Here is a 17,906-nt window from a genome sequence, read left to right as displayed (position 1 = left end):
AGATGTTGGGTAGAAGCCGGTAGAAGTCCATTCAGTATTCAAAATATCGTTTTACTGTGTATCAGCTCTACAGCTGGTCTCCATTAAAACAAGTCAGTGGACCCCCAAGGATGATGGAACACCTACTTAGTGTTCGGCACTGGGCTAGGCGCTGCACGTGACTCAAGCCCAAGGTATATTCTTGTGTTTTATTAGCTCACTGGACAGATGCTATTCTCATGTATAACAGGGCTGAATACGGATCAGAGTTAGATTGTATTTAAGCCCCATAAGGCAGGCACTTATGTGCTCATCACTGTGTCCCTGGCCCCTAAAAGAGTACCTGGCACATGGCTGAAACTTAATATTTACTGGATAAATGAATGCATACTCTAGGAATTTAGGGGGAGCAGAATCAGTGAGGGCTGGAGAAAGCAGGGAGGGCTTTCCCAGGACCCCATGGATGGGCAGGATTTGGAGGGGTTTGAGGGTGAAATGAATACAGACAGCTCAAGTGCTTGGCCCATCTACATGGGCAAGCCCCAGGTACTCAAATCAGTCTCTCTTTTGTTTGAAAAACAAATATCAAAAGCAGGGGAAGCCCAGTATCCTTTCAATACCTGCTGTTTTCTCTAGGCTACTATGTGCCATTCACTGTGATGAATTTCAATAAATTGAAAACAATAGTCTTGGTCACAAAGGAGTTCACAATTCAATGGGCAGAAGAGGCACAGGAACAATAACTGCCAATGAATGTGGCGAGTGTGGTCACAGAGCGGGGCTCTAATACTTTGCATGGGATTAAGCTGTTGGAGGGCAGAGAAAAGGCATGGAAGAGGTGAGTAAGGAAGTCTTTTGGGATGAGGATACACTGTGCTGAGTTTTGAAAAACAATGGGACTGGAGGAGAGGAATGATTGCAAGGAGAAGACATTCCTGGAAGTAGGGATATGTGAACAAAGGCAAGGAGGTGGTCTGTGTAGGGATTTGCAAACTTCCAGTGCAAGTATTACTACTGCCATTAAATCAAGTTGAAATGCACTTGAGGTTTGAACAGTTTAATTTTCATAGAAATTTAATTTCTTCAACTTTATGCTATATAAAAAAGAAAAAGAGAAGAAGTAGTTTTAAACAGTTTTCAATGGCTTTTGTAGATGTAGTAGACCAGTTAATTTGCACCAACCTTCCTGATGAGGACAACTAAATACTCTAAACAAAAAAAAAACTCTGGACAAAATGTAAAAGAAATATGTTTTTCTTATGGCAGTAGACCATAATATGACAGTAAAAAAAAGTCATTGGGTCAGGATCAGGAAAGGGTGTTGGCCAGAGATTTGAACCTGGTGTTTGATGCTATTTCCCCCTAAGGGTATCTGTACATTCCAAAGTGGGGCAGTTCAAGTGGGCATTGGGTAATCTCAAGAGCATGGGAGGTGGGTTTCAGGGGGCAGGGAATGGAATTCAGGGTAAGCCACAGGAGGGTGCTCCCTCAAAGCACTGAATTCTAGAAGTAAGGTGAAGCAGAAGCAGACAGTTCCTCTCAATGTCTGAAGCTCAGATTTTAATCATCTCATTCATCCCTAAAATTAAATTAAGGTCTTGAATTATTTCCACAAATTTTCAAATAAAAGACGTTCAATTAAAAAAGGGGGAGGAGGTCCATGAGCAGATGAGATGAATAAAAACCAGCAGAAACAACAGATACTATAAACAGACCCACAGGGGCTTCTGATATAGAGTCACCAGATATAGACTTTAAAATGACTATGTTTACAATATTTAAGGAGATTAAAGACAAAGTTGAGGATTCTGATAGAGAACTAGAATCTATTTTTTTAAAAGATTCATGGAAATTCTAGAATGAAAAAAAATACATCCACTAAAATCAAGAATGCAATGGATTTTCCCACAGAATAAACATGGTTTAAGAGAGAATTAGTGAACTGGGTTTTTAAATTAGAGATTTAGAAGAAACTATACAGAATAAAACACAGAGACAAAAGGATGGCTAATACAGAGGAAAGGGTATGAGACATAGAAGACTCATTGAGAAGACCTAACAGACACATAATTTGAATCCTACAAGGAGGAGAGAGAGAAGGTAATGGCTAAGAATTTTCTGATACTGATAAGTGACAATAAACCACAGATTCAAGAAGGTCTAAACCCCAAGCAGGAAAAATAAAAGGAAATTCTCACCTCAGCAGGTCATAGTTTAACTGCTGTAAATCAAGGTCAGGAAAAGAAAATCTTAAAAGCCCCCAGAACAAAATATACATTACCTCCAAATAAGCAACAGTTAAATTTATAGTTGACTTCTCAATAAAAAATAATAGAAGCTAGAAGACAATGGAATATCTTTAAAGTATTGAAGAACTGCCAACCAAGAATTCTACACTGAGCAAAAAGATCCCTCAAGAATGAAGGCAAAATAAAGACAGTTTTTCAGATAAATAATAATTGAGAGAACTCACCATCAACAGATCTGCATTAAAGAAAATACTAAAGAGTTCTTCAGGTAGAGGAAAAATGAATCTAGATGGAAGTTTGCAGATGCAGGGAGGAATGAAGAACAATGAAAATGGTAGATGTGTGAGCAAATTAAAATAATATGGTTGTCCCTCAGTATCCACAGGAGATTTGTTCTAGGACTCCCCAAGTATACCATAATCCAAGGATGCTCAAGTCCATTATATAAAATGGCACAGTATTTGCATATAACCTATGCACATACTCTGTATACATTAAAATCATCTACATTACTTAAAATACAATGTAAATGCTATGTAAATAGTTGCCTGGGAACTATTCAAGTTTGGGGAAATTCAAGTTTTGCTTTTTGGAACTTTCTAGAATTTTTTGCCCATAAATATTTTCAATTTGTGGTTGGTTGAATCCGCAGATGTGGAATCCACAGATATGGAGAGCTGACTGTATTGACTAAATACAAGAATGTTGAAAATGTTCTGTTGAATTTCATACACAGGCACACATACAGAAACATAAATAATTAAAATATCCCACTTTAAATGTAGTGAATTTCCGTGTAATTTACATGGATTGTGGCTTTTCTACTTAACCTCTTTATCTTTTTTTGATAACTATGATTAATTCAGTTTTAGACACACTTTTTGAATGGTATACTTTATTTGCTCCATAGAAGACCTAAGTGTTTTTAGAAAAAACAACTAGAATGAATTTATATGGAAGCCTATTACTATAGTGCGTGTGTGAGCATAAGCCCATATAAATGTGCATGTTATCAGGGGAAAATTTCATTGTTCTGGGTTATCTTAATAATGTAAAGAGAACTAAAAATTTTTGAGTTTCTACTATCTGTCAAACATTCAGATACACACTTTACAAAAAGCATTTTGTTCGATACAGTATACTAAGTGAGAAAAATACCGTTGTTCTAATTTTACAAATAAGGAACTATAGTTTCAGAGAGATTAAATCACTTGCTTAACGTCATGACTATATACCGATGGAATTGGAATTTAATCCCCGTCTCTTTGGCCCCCAAACCCATTTTCTTTTTCCTATGTTCCTGATCTCTGCCCCTGTGAACAAAGGTATTATAATACCATCAGAAGACACGAACTTAACATTTCCACTACTCCAAAAGTGGGGAATGTTACTTGAAATAAATAGGATCCAATGACCTGAGGTCATGGATTTTTTTCATGATACAAAAAATTGTGAAAGACCATCAGCCTTATTACATCTACTATGCAAATCAAGTCTCTCTATGTAAATGTCATGAGGCTGATATTCAATTACAGAACTACATTCACATCACACATATATACTTGCATGTACATACGTACAAATATACTTACAAGTAATAGTATCGGATGGGGATGCCAACTGAGTTCCAAGTGGGAGGACCAACCTGGGGCTGGCTCCATAAATCCTGTCCCAAACCTCTTAAAGCCATTAACATCATACACTGAGCAGAGGGAACAATTCCTACTTCAAGTGGCCACTGTTCGTCTGCATTTCCTAGATGAACCCCTGCTCCTGGGCAGAGTCTCACGGACAGACAGCCCAACACCTACTAACAAACAGGTTCTTGCTGTGTGAGCCATATTATACACATTCCTCAGAGCAGCCAATATTCATGTTCTGAAAATAACTTCTCCTGTATACAAATCTATTCGAAGACTTTTACACGTTGCCAAGTATCTGCAGACTCACTAAGAAGAAATGGCTTCAAAGCCTTTGTGACAAGTAACATTAATGATGATTCCGTAAGCTGTGATATAGATGCACATGCTCCCCCCATTACATACACCATATTTTGGGGCATTTTGAAAGCCCTTCATTATTCCCCAAACTATGAAGGCAGGTCTTAGAATTAAATGCTGTGAGATGGTCGATAACTTGAACAGCCTACCTAAAAATGCATGAAAGAAAAGTGATGAGGAGAGAGAATACATGAGAGGTGCGCTGAAAAGAGCCAATGATAATGGGATTGATTTTAACCTAGAGAACTTTGGGGAAATTTTCTCTGTCACTTCAAAGGCTTGCCTTTGGTCCCTTCCTCCTAAATTCTGGCTTTGTCTTCTCCCAAAAGTGATCTGCCATCCTGGGAAAAGAATGCCACCCCCTCAGCTGGGTCCACACAAATCAGGAGCAAAAGATTCAGATAAATCTGATCATTGTAAGCAGTGGGCTGGATGGCTCAGGCCACATGTTATTTTTCTCCTAATTATTTACCCTCGCTAATATTTATCCTCTCGAATATTCTTCCCACCCTAATTATGTAGCCTGAATTATCCAGATAATGCACTTTTTTTTTTTGGTCTGCATATATGTGAACTAAAGTAAGTTTTTGCCCTTTCATTGGTAAAAGTTAAACTCTTGTTGCACACATCTCAAATAAGCACACGAAAGTAAGTCATAATAAATCTATTTCAATTTCGTATTTAGGTTTGTCAGAAGGACATAAACATTCTTAAAGGTTAACTGATCATTAACGGTTAATGAACAAATCATACCAACAGATTTTTCAGTGAGAACGTTTATGGTTGGGTCTGTCCTCTTGAAACTCCCTTGGAGAGGAACATTATCTGCCTCAAAACATGCCGTCAATGCCAACGGGTACTATTTTGGAGGTGAAACAGAGATGGTAGGATTTTGTGACATGATGTCACTTTAAACCAGAAATGAGTCTGAATTCGTTGAATTTGAGGTCCATGTGGGTCTCCCTCTGGTGCTGAGAAATATTATTAAGTGTTCACACTTGAGGTTTTGCAGTTTTAATAAAGTTCAAAATGTAACAGCACCTGCGAAGTGTTAGGTACTTACTGTTTGTGTTAGGGACTTACTGTTTAAAACCTAGTACTTGCCTTCAGTGAAGAGCCAGAACATGTATGCAAAACAAGTAACTTCACCAGGGCATATGTGGATACTGGCAACCATGTTACCTGGTGATATCCACTTGGATATCTATGGGCAACTCAAACTTAACGTGTCCCAAACAGACCTCCTGATATGCCCCTGCCCACTGGCGCCTCCTGGGTTCCTCCCCACCTCCAGGGGCAGTCCCCATTATTCCAGTGTTCAAGTCAACGGCCTGGGCATCATACTTTACTCGACTCCTCCTCCCAGACCACACACATCCAAATCACAAGCAAATCCTATCGGTTCTCTCTTCCAACTACAGCTAGAATAAGACCATTTCTCATGCTTCCACCTCCACAGTCCTGGCCAAGCCAGCTTCTCACGGGGAGAAAAAGCCTCCGTGAATAAGCCTGGCGTGGTCTGCATCCCACCCCCTCCTCCCTGCACTGCAGTGACACTGGTCTCCCCGTTGGTCCTTTCACTCCAAAACACTCGTGCCTCTGGGTCTGTGCATCTGCTATTCCCTCCATGTGGAGTCCATTCTGCCCTGTGTCCTCCCGTTCTCCTTCTCAGAGACAGCCTCACCGACCACCTGTTTAAAATAACTACCCTCCATCCTTATTCCCTGCCCCCCCCCCCCGCTCTAGGCTGCTTTATTTTTTTCCCATAGCACTTATTATCTTTCGATGCATTACTTTGTTTACTTCCATATTTGTCTGTTTCACCTCTTCCCATAAACTCCCATAAGACTATATGTTCCATGGGGGCTGAGATATTGCCTGCTTTGCTCATTGTTCTATCCCCAGGGTATAGAATACTTCCTGGCATGTAACAGGTGCTCACTACAAATCGGAAAGACTAGTTCTGTGTTTGCCTTCCACATGTCAAAAACGCTGCAATGGCACTACTGGCCAACAGAGGTCAATGTTTAGACGCTGGAGAGGCTCTGCCTGGCCTTGCTTCCACCAGCCAGGACTAAATTGGGCTTACAGTCCTCCCCAGGGAGAGGAGCTGCACCTTCCCTGGGTCTTGCTGCTCAGCCCCCAACAGACAGCTTTCCTGGCTGAGGCATAGCTGCCTCACTCCATGTTCCCCTGTCAGATGCTGAGCTCACCCTGATTTCACTGAATCACACTTCAGTTACTTTCTCTCCAATCTTGAGGTTCCTTTTTGCTCTTTCAGCCACGCTAATAACCATTAATTCACTTTATGATCTTGTCGGGGTTCAGACAGACTCTGATTAAACTCCAATGAAAATAAACTCATGGGGGCAGTACCGTATAAAGCCAAAGCATGTTACATAACTCCTGGCAGCTCGACACAGTCCATTTTTTTTCATCCCATAAATATCTCCTTTTCCAAACACTTTAAGCAGTCTGGAAGATGAAATGGGAGCATGAATAGCCTTTGTCCTGGTGTCAGCTTGAGGCCCCTCTGCCTTTCATCTCTGGACGTCTTGTATCCAGCACCTCTCTTTTTTTAGGGGTGATCACCTCCCATCCTCCTGTGCCCTTTTCCCGCCCCCTCTTGCTGCTGCAGGCACGCCCATCGCTCACCACTGCTCCGAAGAGAAACCTGCCCTCCCCTCCCTCTCTCCAGCCCCGCTAAACCAACTCCTCTACAACGATCACCTCCAACTTCTATTCGGGATGAAGAAACCAAGACAGGGAGGCAACACATCCTCACTTCTGGGCTGATCATTATTTATTCCATGTCACCTTCCTGTGTTCAGCAAAATTCCTTTCCCTACTTAGTTAAAGACTACTGTATCTAAACAATGCATGCATATACGCATATTTATGCTGTTTGGTTGTACTTTTCAATGGTAGATTGGTGCTATGTCTATTTACACACATATGTACGTATCACCAAAAGCAAGATATAAAGAAAACAAAACGTCTGTTGCTTAAATTTGTCTCCATTTTCCTTCACAAGAATCCCTGTTTTCACAAATGCGAAGGGCATCTGTTTTACAAAACGTTTCTGCTTGAGCCTATCACAAAAGTAGAAATTCTGCCTGCATCTGGGAGCAAGGGCATCGCTCAGAAGCTGGGTTTCAGTGATGACGTCTTGCTTTTGGTGAAATGATTACACTGGGAATCCCTAACTTTGTCTGCAAGTGAAGTTCTTGGTCCTGTTTCACCTGCAGAGAAAAGCCAGTCTGCTTTCCTCGAAGGCCAGTTTGCACAACCACACTCCCCACGTCAAGAAAATCAGAGAACCCTGGAGCAAAGACGGAGGGGCTGACGGAGAGCCCCATTTACTTCGACGTTGAAAGATCATTAATAAAAAGAGTCACACCTCTTCAATTGAGTGTAAGAGCGTCTGCGAGTGTTCTATTTAAAACATTTCATCACATTCGTGCTAAGCCTGACTCAGTCTTTGGTGGAAGCTGTCTCATTAAACCCACATCCCCGCGCAGAGACACCTCCAAACACAAACCCCACGTGACAGATGAGCTAGGTTCTTCTCGCACTGTCTCCTGGCTCCCAGGGCCTCCACGGGACCCGAGCAGCAGGTGACCAGGGCAGGTCTGGGGCACACGGGTCTATCCCACTTGCCCTCCTCCCCTGGGGTCTTAAAATGCGTGCCTGAAAGAACTACGGCATATTATTTAGTGCTAAAAAGAAATGAGCTCTCAAAGCCACAAAAAGACACAGCAGCACCTTAAACGCATGTTGCCAAGTGAAAGAAGCCAGTCTGAAAAGGCTACGGACTATAGGAGTCCAACTGCATGACATTCCGGAAAAGGCAGAACTACAGAGATGGAAACAGATCTGTGGTTGCCAGGGGTGTGGGGTGAAGTACCAGTAGGTGAAGCACGAAGGATTTTCAGGGTGGGGAAACTAGTTCCTAGGACGCTGGGAGGCTGGATGCGTGACATTACACATTTATGAAAACCCACAGAATGTACAGCACAGAGTAAACCCTAATGTGAAGTATGGATTTTAGTTAATAACCATGTATCAATTTAGCTCATCAATTGTCACAAGTATACCACAAAAATGCAAGATTTTAATAACAGGGGAAACTTCAGGCGTCTGGGAACTCTCTGTACTTTCTGCTCAATTTTTTGTAAACCTGAAACTAATTTCAACAATAAAGTCTATTTTTTAAAAAAGCTATGAACAACAATGGTCCAAGAGAATCTGCTTCAGTAACACACGTAATGGCTTCCCTGGTGGCGCAGTGGTTAAGAACCCACCTGCCAATGCAGGGGACACGGGTTCCAGCCCTGGTCCGGGAAGATCCCACATGCCACGGAGCAACTAAGCCCGTGTGCCACAACTACTGAGCCTGTGCTCTAGAGCCCGCACACCTAGAGCCTGTGCTCTGCAACAGGAGAAGCCACTGCAACGAAGAGTAGCCCCCGCTCGCTGCAACTAGAGAAAGCCCGCGCGCAGCAACGAAGACCCAACACAGCCAAAAAAAAAAAAAAAAAAAAAAAAAAAAATTCCTCTATGCCTTTAAATAAATAAATAAATAAAACAACACACGTAAGATCCCCAAGCTGGGGGCACTCAACATCACGCACAGGCTAAAGGAGAGCATTTTTCTTCTTTTGTGGGGAGGGGGAGGGAACACAGACACACAAACAAAAATGTGTTCGGTACCGTTTCTCTGCTGGAGCCTTTCTGGCATTAGAACTGAACGTATTCTCACCAATCACTGGACCCCAGGCCCGGTAATGAGCTTTGCTTTGAGGGAAGCCGCTACCTATTTTCTGATTCATTAGGGCTCATGTCCACCAAGCCCTACATGTAAAATGTTTGGCAAGTTGGTTCGCCTTGGCTGCTAAGGGACTATACAGGCTTCTGTGCGGCTTGGGTGAGGGCTCTGGCTATTTTTAGGCACCAACTAATCCATTAAAGGCATCATGCTGCCACTGACGGCTCACAGAACGCAGCAGTCAAAATAAAAAACAGTGGAATGAAAGAAAAGCCATCAGTAGACATGCAGTGATCACGTCGTTATGACACGCTGTAAAAGTGTGCGTGCGCGCGCGCAAACGCACACGCGCGCGCACACACACACACACACACACACACACACACACACACACACAGTCGGGAGAAGAAAATGGCACGGAATACTAAGCAGCCACCAAGGAGGTAAAAGGAAGCAGTCACGTTCCTGAATCTGGGACGCGACAGACAGCCCTAGTAACAGACGGAGGCCAGCACTCAGGAAAAACGCAGTCAACGACAAGTGGCACCCCAGAGCAACTCACAGATAAAATGCACTACAATTCTGACAAAATGTTGTGTACTCTTCAGAAAAGTTGAGCCTGGGAAGAATGAGATGGACGGGTTGGGTAGCTGCTCACAGACAGAACACTGTTTGCCAGATGGAAGCCCAGGGCTCCCCCGAGGCGGGGGGGGGCCATCCCAGGCAGGGGGTCCCCCAGTGGGCACGATGCTTAGATCCTCTCTGCAAAAGAAAGGGGCACGAGCCTGTTTCTGCATCGGTCCTCTTACTGATGCGCAGGACTGGACCCCCTCCAGTCTGGCTCACGCTCAGGAAAACACAGGTTGTGTGACAGGCACACAAGCTAGCATGAGGTCACGGGGCCTTCCGCAGAGAAGCAGCAGGATGGGTGCTCCTGGGCCGCTCAGGGGAACATGCCACAGGAACAGAGGCAGCGCAAAATGGCTCACTGCACTCGCTGGAAAAGGTCAGCCTTCTTTCTAGACTTTTCTAAACCGTCTCTCCTTCCATATAAACTCTTTGGAGAGAAGGAAGCCTTTTATTCATTTTTCATGAAGCTAACCTTTCTCTTCTCAGGGCCAAAGTCACCCAAGTGGAAGCAGGGAAGGGAAACTAACATTGGCGAGGGCCTACTACGCGTTACCTACTATGCTGGTTCCTTCGAACATTATTTCCTTTCATTCTTCTGACAACCTTCTTTCTTTGCACTACGACGTAAACCGAATGGAAGGCTCATATGTAATTTGTTCCGTGAAGTATGTGTGCACTAATCTATACACGGTTTGCACAAGCTCCAGAGTGGTGGAGTATAGATTCAGCCTTGGGTCTTTGCGGCTCCAGTTCCTGCATTTTCTGACCAGCTCACCTGCTTCCCACCCAAGCAGACCATGCTCCATCCTCCAGCCGAATCACACTGACTCCCACGTTGATGCTATCACCTGGGGATCCCTTCTGGGACTCGCCACAGACTAAGGAGACCACGGGTGGCTACGAAGAGACTTCATGTGGTGCACACAGGCTAACAGACAAGGCCTGGGATGCCCCTTTTGTCCTCCCACGGCACCGGCGTGGGGGAACTGGGATGCAAGGACGCTTTGCCTGGGCCGAGAGATACTGCACTGGGTAGGACAAAACCACACGGATGGTGACGAACACGCAAAAGCATTTTTCTCCTACACTGCCTCATCTGGAGCTTTAGCTGGAGACCACCCTGGAGGTGTCTTTCACACAATAATAATTAGGAATTTGGCTCCTGAAAATAATCCCCTCAATGAAAACTCCCTTGGCTCTATCAGGATGGCTTTCCTTCCAACGAGGTCTATGCGCTGATTATAAGCATGAAGTCAGGGAAGTTTCCCTTTATGTCCCCCCTTTGGTTTTCGCTTAGTGGATGCTAGTACATTTTACAAGGGCTGTTCTGCACGGCAGGAAAGCAAGGGATTACAAAAATGAGAGGAGGCCCAAGATATGATCTTGTATAAGGAATCATTCGCCCATTTTAGCGATGAGAAAACCCCCAGCTCTGAGAGGTAAGACCACTTTTCTTGCAGCCAACCAGACCCCAGGCTCGTGGCTTCTCCCCACCAACCATACTACATTGACCAGGGATGCCCGTGGTTGGTTATGAAGTCAAGCATCCCTGTGGTCCTGCTTCCATGCAGGATTTATGCCTGGGGTCACAAAGCCATCTGTCCTCTAGCAAACCACCCCTTCCTTCCACAACTTCCCCAATCCAATTTGTGAGTTTGCTAATTAAGTGCAACACTTCGCATGTTTCTAAATCTCCCTGTGGGTGCAAGTGTTAGTGATTTCTAATCCACTGAGCAGACAGACCAGGGGAGAAAACCCCACCGAGTGCCGCTGAGGATGGAGGGAAGTCCTCAGCCCTCGGAGTGTAAATTAAATCCAGACCTTCGTTTTCTCTCTCCCTTCCCTCTCCCCCTCTCGCTTCCTCTGATTCCCTCCTGACTGTGCTCCTGTCACTTGTGGTAAACACAGCTGGTGGAGTATTTTAGCTGTGATGATGTCAGCCTGTTTCTGATAGGCTTCAGGGTAAAGTGACAAATCACCGGTGGTGTCGGGGCCCCGCACTTGTGTTTCTACAGCCTGAAACTCCAGCCACCCTTTGGAGCCGAAGCCACAGACCTGTGAGCAGGCCCTGACAAACACGCTGCCTTCTAATTTGCACCTTGGCTGTCAGCAAGGAGACTGGTGGTCTGGCGACGGGAAGGAAATGAGACTTCACACACGGAAGCCAATTTCACCATCGTTTAAGCGTTCACTCTGCAAAGGATCGAGCGGGGGCAAACACAGAGAGATGCTTCCTCTCTAAGAACTGCCGGGTCGGGTCGATGTGAAACCTAGAGGTCTGTGACGCTCCTGATGACTGCGGAGGCTGCCGGGGCCTTGGAGATGAGTCCTCAGCTCAGAGCTGTTCTTTACTGAAAGAGATGCTAGGCCGGAGACAGCAGCATTTTCAAAATCACCCCTCTTTCCGTGCCTACCTCTCTTCACAGCATTGCGTTAAGGATTAAAAGGACCGTGAAAAAACATGTTTACTTCTCCTTCTTGTTTATTTTCCAGGCTTCACCTGGGGTCTGTTAAAAGACAACTTTGCTAAAGACAGCTTGTTCTTTCAACGAGTATCCATCCGCCCCTAAGCCATGTAGGACAGCGGGAGTGAGCAGAAACTACAGATGGGTAGTGAGTTCTAAATAATGATGCCCTTTTCCAAATATTCTGATTTTTGCTATATATATATATATATATATATTTTTTTTTTTTTTTTAATCAGAACTCTGAGAAATCTTTCTTGGGCCTTACCAAAGGCTACAGCAACATCTCATCATAAAAAAAGAAAAGTCTTCGGGGCTAAAAGCTCCTGGCAACACAGGTCCCCTGATATTGTGCAAGATCCCACATCCAGACGTTCACAAGCAGTTCTGGAAAATGCTTTGGAAAATCGGGCTCCCCTACCTCACTTGATCTTTTGTTTTTAAATATACTAAAAACAATTCAAACCATTAACTGGTTTGTTTATTTTCTTTGAATGTCCCAAATACCAACTATGCCATGACCATTTTTCAACTCATTTCAACCTGAAGGAGGTGCTGTCACATCTGAGTGTTTCAAAGTCCTCAGTGAAACCATTCCCAGAGGGAGTGAGTCTCTACCACCCACCAGGGCAGTTCCTGGCCTGGGGGCCAAACCTGATTGACTCCAAGCAAGCTAGGCAGTGAAACTGCTATTTCATACAAATGGGCAGAATAAATGCATTCAAGTGATTTAAGAAACTGGAAAAGAGTGGACTGAAGGAACCCATAGAAATTAAGAGAGCTAATCATAGTTCCAGTTTTAACATGACTCAGCTTGGCTACATCTGGTCCTTGGGGTTCCTATTTAACAGAAGTCCAGGAGCTCACCTGGGGTAGCCCTGACTTTGCAGACTATATTAACCACACCTTTTATTCTCTATATCTGATGCTTTGACATCTTGGGGCCTTGTTGACTCTGGAGGGACTGTGCCTCCCTGGGTTAGCTCATTCCTAGAGATAGCTGACAGCTCACCTGCCTGGAAGAATGTCCTTCATATGCAGAGCAAACACCCACATCCCAGCCACCTCCTCTATGGAGCTTTCACTCTCTGGGCCACTATCCACCAGCCCTTATCACCCCAGGGCCAGGTACCAGACACCCAGGGACAGCCCCTATGCCCAGAGCCTGCTGAAATGATTCCAACTGGCCAATCCTAAGTCTGCCTACCCTGCCTCACCCACTCCTTCCCACTGAAACCACAATCAAGGCTCTTGCCCATGTTTTCTCCTCACTCCCAGTGCCTCCTGACTGACCCTGGTGCTTCCCCATGTGGCCCTGCATGGCACGGCACAAACCCTCCTCTTGGCATCTGAGTATAACAAACTATCTTTTCAATGGCAGTTGTATTCTCATCTGTTGGCCTCACCATACCTAAATAATAACAAAACCTACATTTTAAAACAAAGACGTGCAATGGGGTGTGGCCACTCTGGGCATTTAACGTTCTCACCTGAACCAGCACTGTCTTTTCCTGACCAAAAGAAAGGGGGGTGGGGGGAGGGGAACAGATGACTTTTCTTATTCAGCGTTCCTCATCTAAACCACAGAACAAAAAAATAACTTGAGTGGCGATCTTCTTAATTGTCCCGAGAATGGTACCTGACCAGCCCCCCTCTAGACACAGAGAAGTAAATTCATTACAAACAGCAGGTGCTTTGGTGTACTAGGGCTTAATTCTCTTAGAGAACGTGGTTGGGAAATGTGATGAGTCTAACTTCTAGGTATAAATGAAAACCCTCAATCATCCCCCACAGCCACTGACAGGTCTGCCTCTTGGAAGAAATTCAGTGTGCCGGGAAGCGATGAAGGTGGTGCGGCGGGGTGTCCCCCTACCTGTGTGACCTGGATGAACGTTACCTGTGCTCGGTGATCCCCGACAGCGAACTGTATCACGGCGACGCCCGGGTTGTGGCCGTCCTCGATCCTCTCCACCGTGCTGGAGTCGATCTTCAGGTCGTTGCTGATCTCTGCGCTCTGGATGAAGTCTTCCGTCTTTAAGTCCTCCACTTTCTTCAGCTCCCCGTTGGCCAGCTGGATGATGGAGCCTTTCATGAAGTAGGGAGGCAGCGTAGGGGGCGCGGCTGCAGGGGTTGCCACCGACTGCACCACGGGCAGGTGGATCTGGGCCTGCACCATGGCTGGGTAGGCGGCCTGGGTGCCCAGGGCCTCGGGGCTGAAGTTCTCGCTCTTGGGAAGGGCGGTGGTGACGAACGTGTGAGGCACTGCAGCAAACTGGGGCGACGACGTGACGATGGCCGGGGCCGCACCCGACCCCTCCATGTCAGCACTGCCCACAGGGATGAGCAGGGGCTGGGTGCCGGGGAGGACCAGGTGCGGGGGCAGGCCGCCGGCGTAGGTGATCGCTTGCTGCTGGCTGCTCAGGTAGCCGATGACGGGCGGCTGAGTCCCTGCGTAGAAGGCTGTGGCCGGCAGCCCAACCGGGAGGGGCTCCGAAGCACTGTGTGTGGTCTGAATGACCGTGTGGGGGGACAGCGTGGCGACGGCGGCGGCTTTCACGCCTTCGGGGCCCAGGGCCTGCTGGGGGGACAGCGCGTAGGAGCGGTGCCCGGGCTTCCCTAGGTGCAGGCCGCTCTTGTCGTTGAGGGCGGACGGGGAGGCCTCTCGGTGGGTGACCTGCTGCACCTCCAGGTCGGCGGCGGGGGTGCTGCTGTTGGGCAGGACCATCACAGAGGCCCGCACCCCGGAGGAGTCGCGGCCGCCGTAGTCGGCGGGGCTGGGGTGGACCACCACGTGCCTGGACTCGTACGGGTGGGGAACGGCCTTGCCGCCCGCCTTCACCAGGCCCAGGTCGGCCGCGGTGGGCGCCCCGTACCTGCGGCCCTTCTCCATCTCCCCGTTCAGGATCTCCTTGGCCTGCACGCCCTGCTGCAGCCGGCTGCTCTCGGCTTTCTTGGTGGCCTCGCGGGTGACGAAGTGGCTGCCGGAGTCGGTGTACTGCACGACGACCTGCGGGGAGGGCCCCAGGGTGAGCGTGTGCGGGATCATCGTCTGGTGCGGGTGCAGGTGGACGGGGATGGCCGGCGGGGAGGCCGGGCGCGCGGCGCTCTGCGGCGAGCTGGAGATGTGCATGTACTGGTTCTGCTGGGTGGGTGGTGGGGACCCGGGGGGCAGGAGCCCCGCGGTCCTGCCCAAGTGCTGCTGCTGCTGCTCAGCCTTGTGCCCCGAGGCTTGGCTCAGGCCGCCCATGTTGGCCAGCAGGGTAGAATAGGCCTCCAGCTGGGAGCGCTGGGATGGAGTGGCGGCCCCCGCAGCCGAGGCCACCGCGCTGGTGACGGGGCTGGCCGTGGGGGAGATCAGCTGAGAAGGGATGAAGCCGGCGTAGGGCCCGCCGTACTGGGAAGAGCCGATGAACTGTAAGGTGTGCGGCAGGTGGGCGTACTGCACGGGCGACACCGGGGCCCCGGACTGCGGGGGCGGGTACGCGGGCATCGTCGTGGTCGCCGGGACGGACCGGGGCGCGCTGGGCGGGGAGTAGTCCAGCCCCGCGGACAGCGCTTTGTGTAAACCTATTCCCTGCTGTAAACCGAGCTCCGCCGGGGGCCCCGCCGGCCCGAGCCGCCCGCCCGCGTGCCCCCGGCCGCCCGCGTGGCCCGGGAGCCATGCCACGCCCTCCGCGCGGTGGTTGTCGCTGGGCACAGCCGTGGCCTTGTCCTCCGAGGGCCGGCTGGTGGCGGGGATCTCGCGCTTCTTGGGAGGCAGGCATTCGTTACTACGCTCTTGGTTGGATTTCATTTTTCGCCGTCCCCCCTCCACGGTGACCGTTTCACTCTCTGGCTGGCTCTGCTTTCAGTCTGATAAACGGAAAGTCACATTTGATTTCTGTAGGGGATCCAGGCTCTTCATGAGGAATCATCTCCCTGTGGGTGCGATCTGCCAGCAGCCGCCCTGGAATCTGGGAAGAGGAAGAGGGTGGGGACAAGGGGAAGAGGAGAGGGAGGAGAGAGGCGATCAGAACATCAGCACTGGAAAAGAATGTCCTCCTCGAGATGAAGACTAAGCTTCTGGGGTCAACGTGAATTCCAACCACCACCCGCCCGCCCCCGCCCGCCCCAACATTAGAGCAGGTAAAACGCTGGCCACGCTGGTTAGGACATCAGGAAGATCATTACAACATGGAGCAAGTCAAAACCTCCTTTTTTATGGATTCAGCAGGTCTCCTAAGACACCTCTCTTAATACCCTCTCTCTTTTTTTCTTTTCAGAAGGTAGACAATGCATTTCTTAGTTTCGCTTCCAGAAATGCCGCTCCCACTCCTCAGCTCTATCTTTACCTTGCTGGGCAATCAAATGATGCCCACAAGGAGGATGACACCGGTGAAGGTCAGCCAGACCGACCCTCTGAGCCAGGCACTGGGAGGGCAAGGTTAGGAACGGAAATCCTCAGCGGACTTCATACCTTACCTCTGAGTGCTCATCTGCCAAAGGCGCTACTCAAAGATTCCACTGACTCTGGGTCCATACTGGATCTACAACAATTGTCTCTTCCCTAACACGTGCATGCACGCACGTGCACAGACGCTATACACAGGCCAACTCAGCAGAGGGAGCCCCAAATAATCATGTTCTCTACAAGTTTCCAAACAACCCCCAGTACAGCTACTCACATGGTAACAGAAAGCCAAAAGGAATCTGTTTGACAGTTAAAATAGGAACATGGTTATGGTTTTAAAAAAATGTAATAATCAGGCTGATGCATTGAGGGTGTCCTCAATGAGGGTGACTTTATGCTTGCTTTATCTCTGCCTCTTACTTCCTTTCCAAGTGGTCTCTGAATTTTCTCTCCACACGCTCCATAAAGGGTCAATCCACCCTTAACCCTAGAGATGAAACCTCTGCTGGACCCATCAGGCCTGAATGTTTCAACCTGGACATACAAGTAGTGAGCCTGGAGCCACTTTTCATGGACACCTAATCTCAGCCTTTCAGGAACCACCGAACTCTGTTACCATGACTGTGCAGGCAGACAGATGCCCACCTGGCAAGAGGCAGATCATCAATGGAACCAACAGGGACCAGGCTTACAGGCGGCAGTTGTGAGGGCCGCCTACAGGCAGCAGCTGCAGCCGTGAGCCATGTCACGCGCTGTGATCCTGGGAAGCCTTGGATCAGGCTCTGGGAACTCTAGGCCCTGGGTTTTTAGCATTTCTCCTATGCAGACCCACTTCTCTATAGTCTGATGTTAAAACAGACACAGTTAAGGCAGCAGTTTTCAGCACTACCCTCCCCGACCTAGGGCTTTGTAAGGCCCAGATAACTGCATTCTGTATAGCCTTCTCTTACGAAATGCATGGCACGTAATTTACACCCAATATGTGCAAATAGATTAAGATGACAGTGCTATTTTCAAAACAATGATAGAATAAAATTAAACTACAAAAACTGAAACAGTTGCCCCTTTTGACTGCTTAAAAAGTACTGATACTGATCTTTTATCTCTAGGTTTTAAGTCACTCTAAGAAAGAACTGCATAAGCTCTGTTCCCACACAGACTAGCAAAGGCAAGTCACTTAGGAGATGGACTCAAAGTGAACTGTTCCATGCGCCCCCTGCTGGCTCCACAGCAGCACTGATCCAATAAAACCCCACAGGATTTCACTAGGGAAGTTCATGCAAGAATAGTATGTCAGAATCCGGAATGAGAATATTTGCATATAGTAGGCCCAGCCAGTAAGGCAATAGGTTAATTAGCCCAAGGCAGCTCTAGGGAAGAAAAAATAGCAGCATAAAAGTCCTTTCAAAGCCAAGTAAAATGTCA

At 47.5% G+C, this 17,906-nt stretch overlaps 1 protein-coding gene across 3 annotated transcripts in view; it reads right to left on the bottom strand.

Moving 5' to 3' along the window:
* The window catches only part of ATXN1 (ataxin 1), a 432,099-nt gene that overhangs the window by 43,935 nt on the left and 370,258 nt on the right, over positions 1 to 17,906 (bottom strand). For all 3 annotated transcript variants that reach the window (XM_082345422.1, XM_082345423.1, XM_082345424.1), the window contains one exon: positions 13,989 to 16,044. In XM_082345422.1, coding sequence (XP_082201548.1) covers positions 13,989 to 15,884 — 1,896 coding nt within the window. In that variant the 5' untranslated portion in view covers positions 15,885 to 16,044. The remainder of the gene's footprint in view (positions 1 to 13,988; positions 16,045 to 17,906) is intronic.

Source organism: Balaenoptera borealis (genome assembly GCF_965194805.1).
Source record: "Balaenoptera borealis genome assembly, chromosome: 12".
NCBI lineage: Eukaryota > Metazoa > Chordata > Mammalia > Artiodactyla > Balaenopteridae > Balaenoptera > Balaenoptera borealis.
Note: the sequence above shows the minus strand (reverse complement) of the source record. Positions and strands in the feature narration are given on the sequence as shown.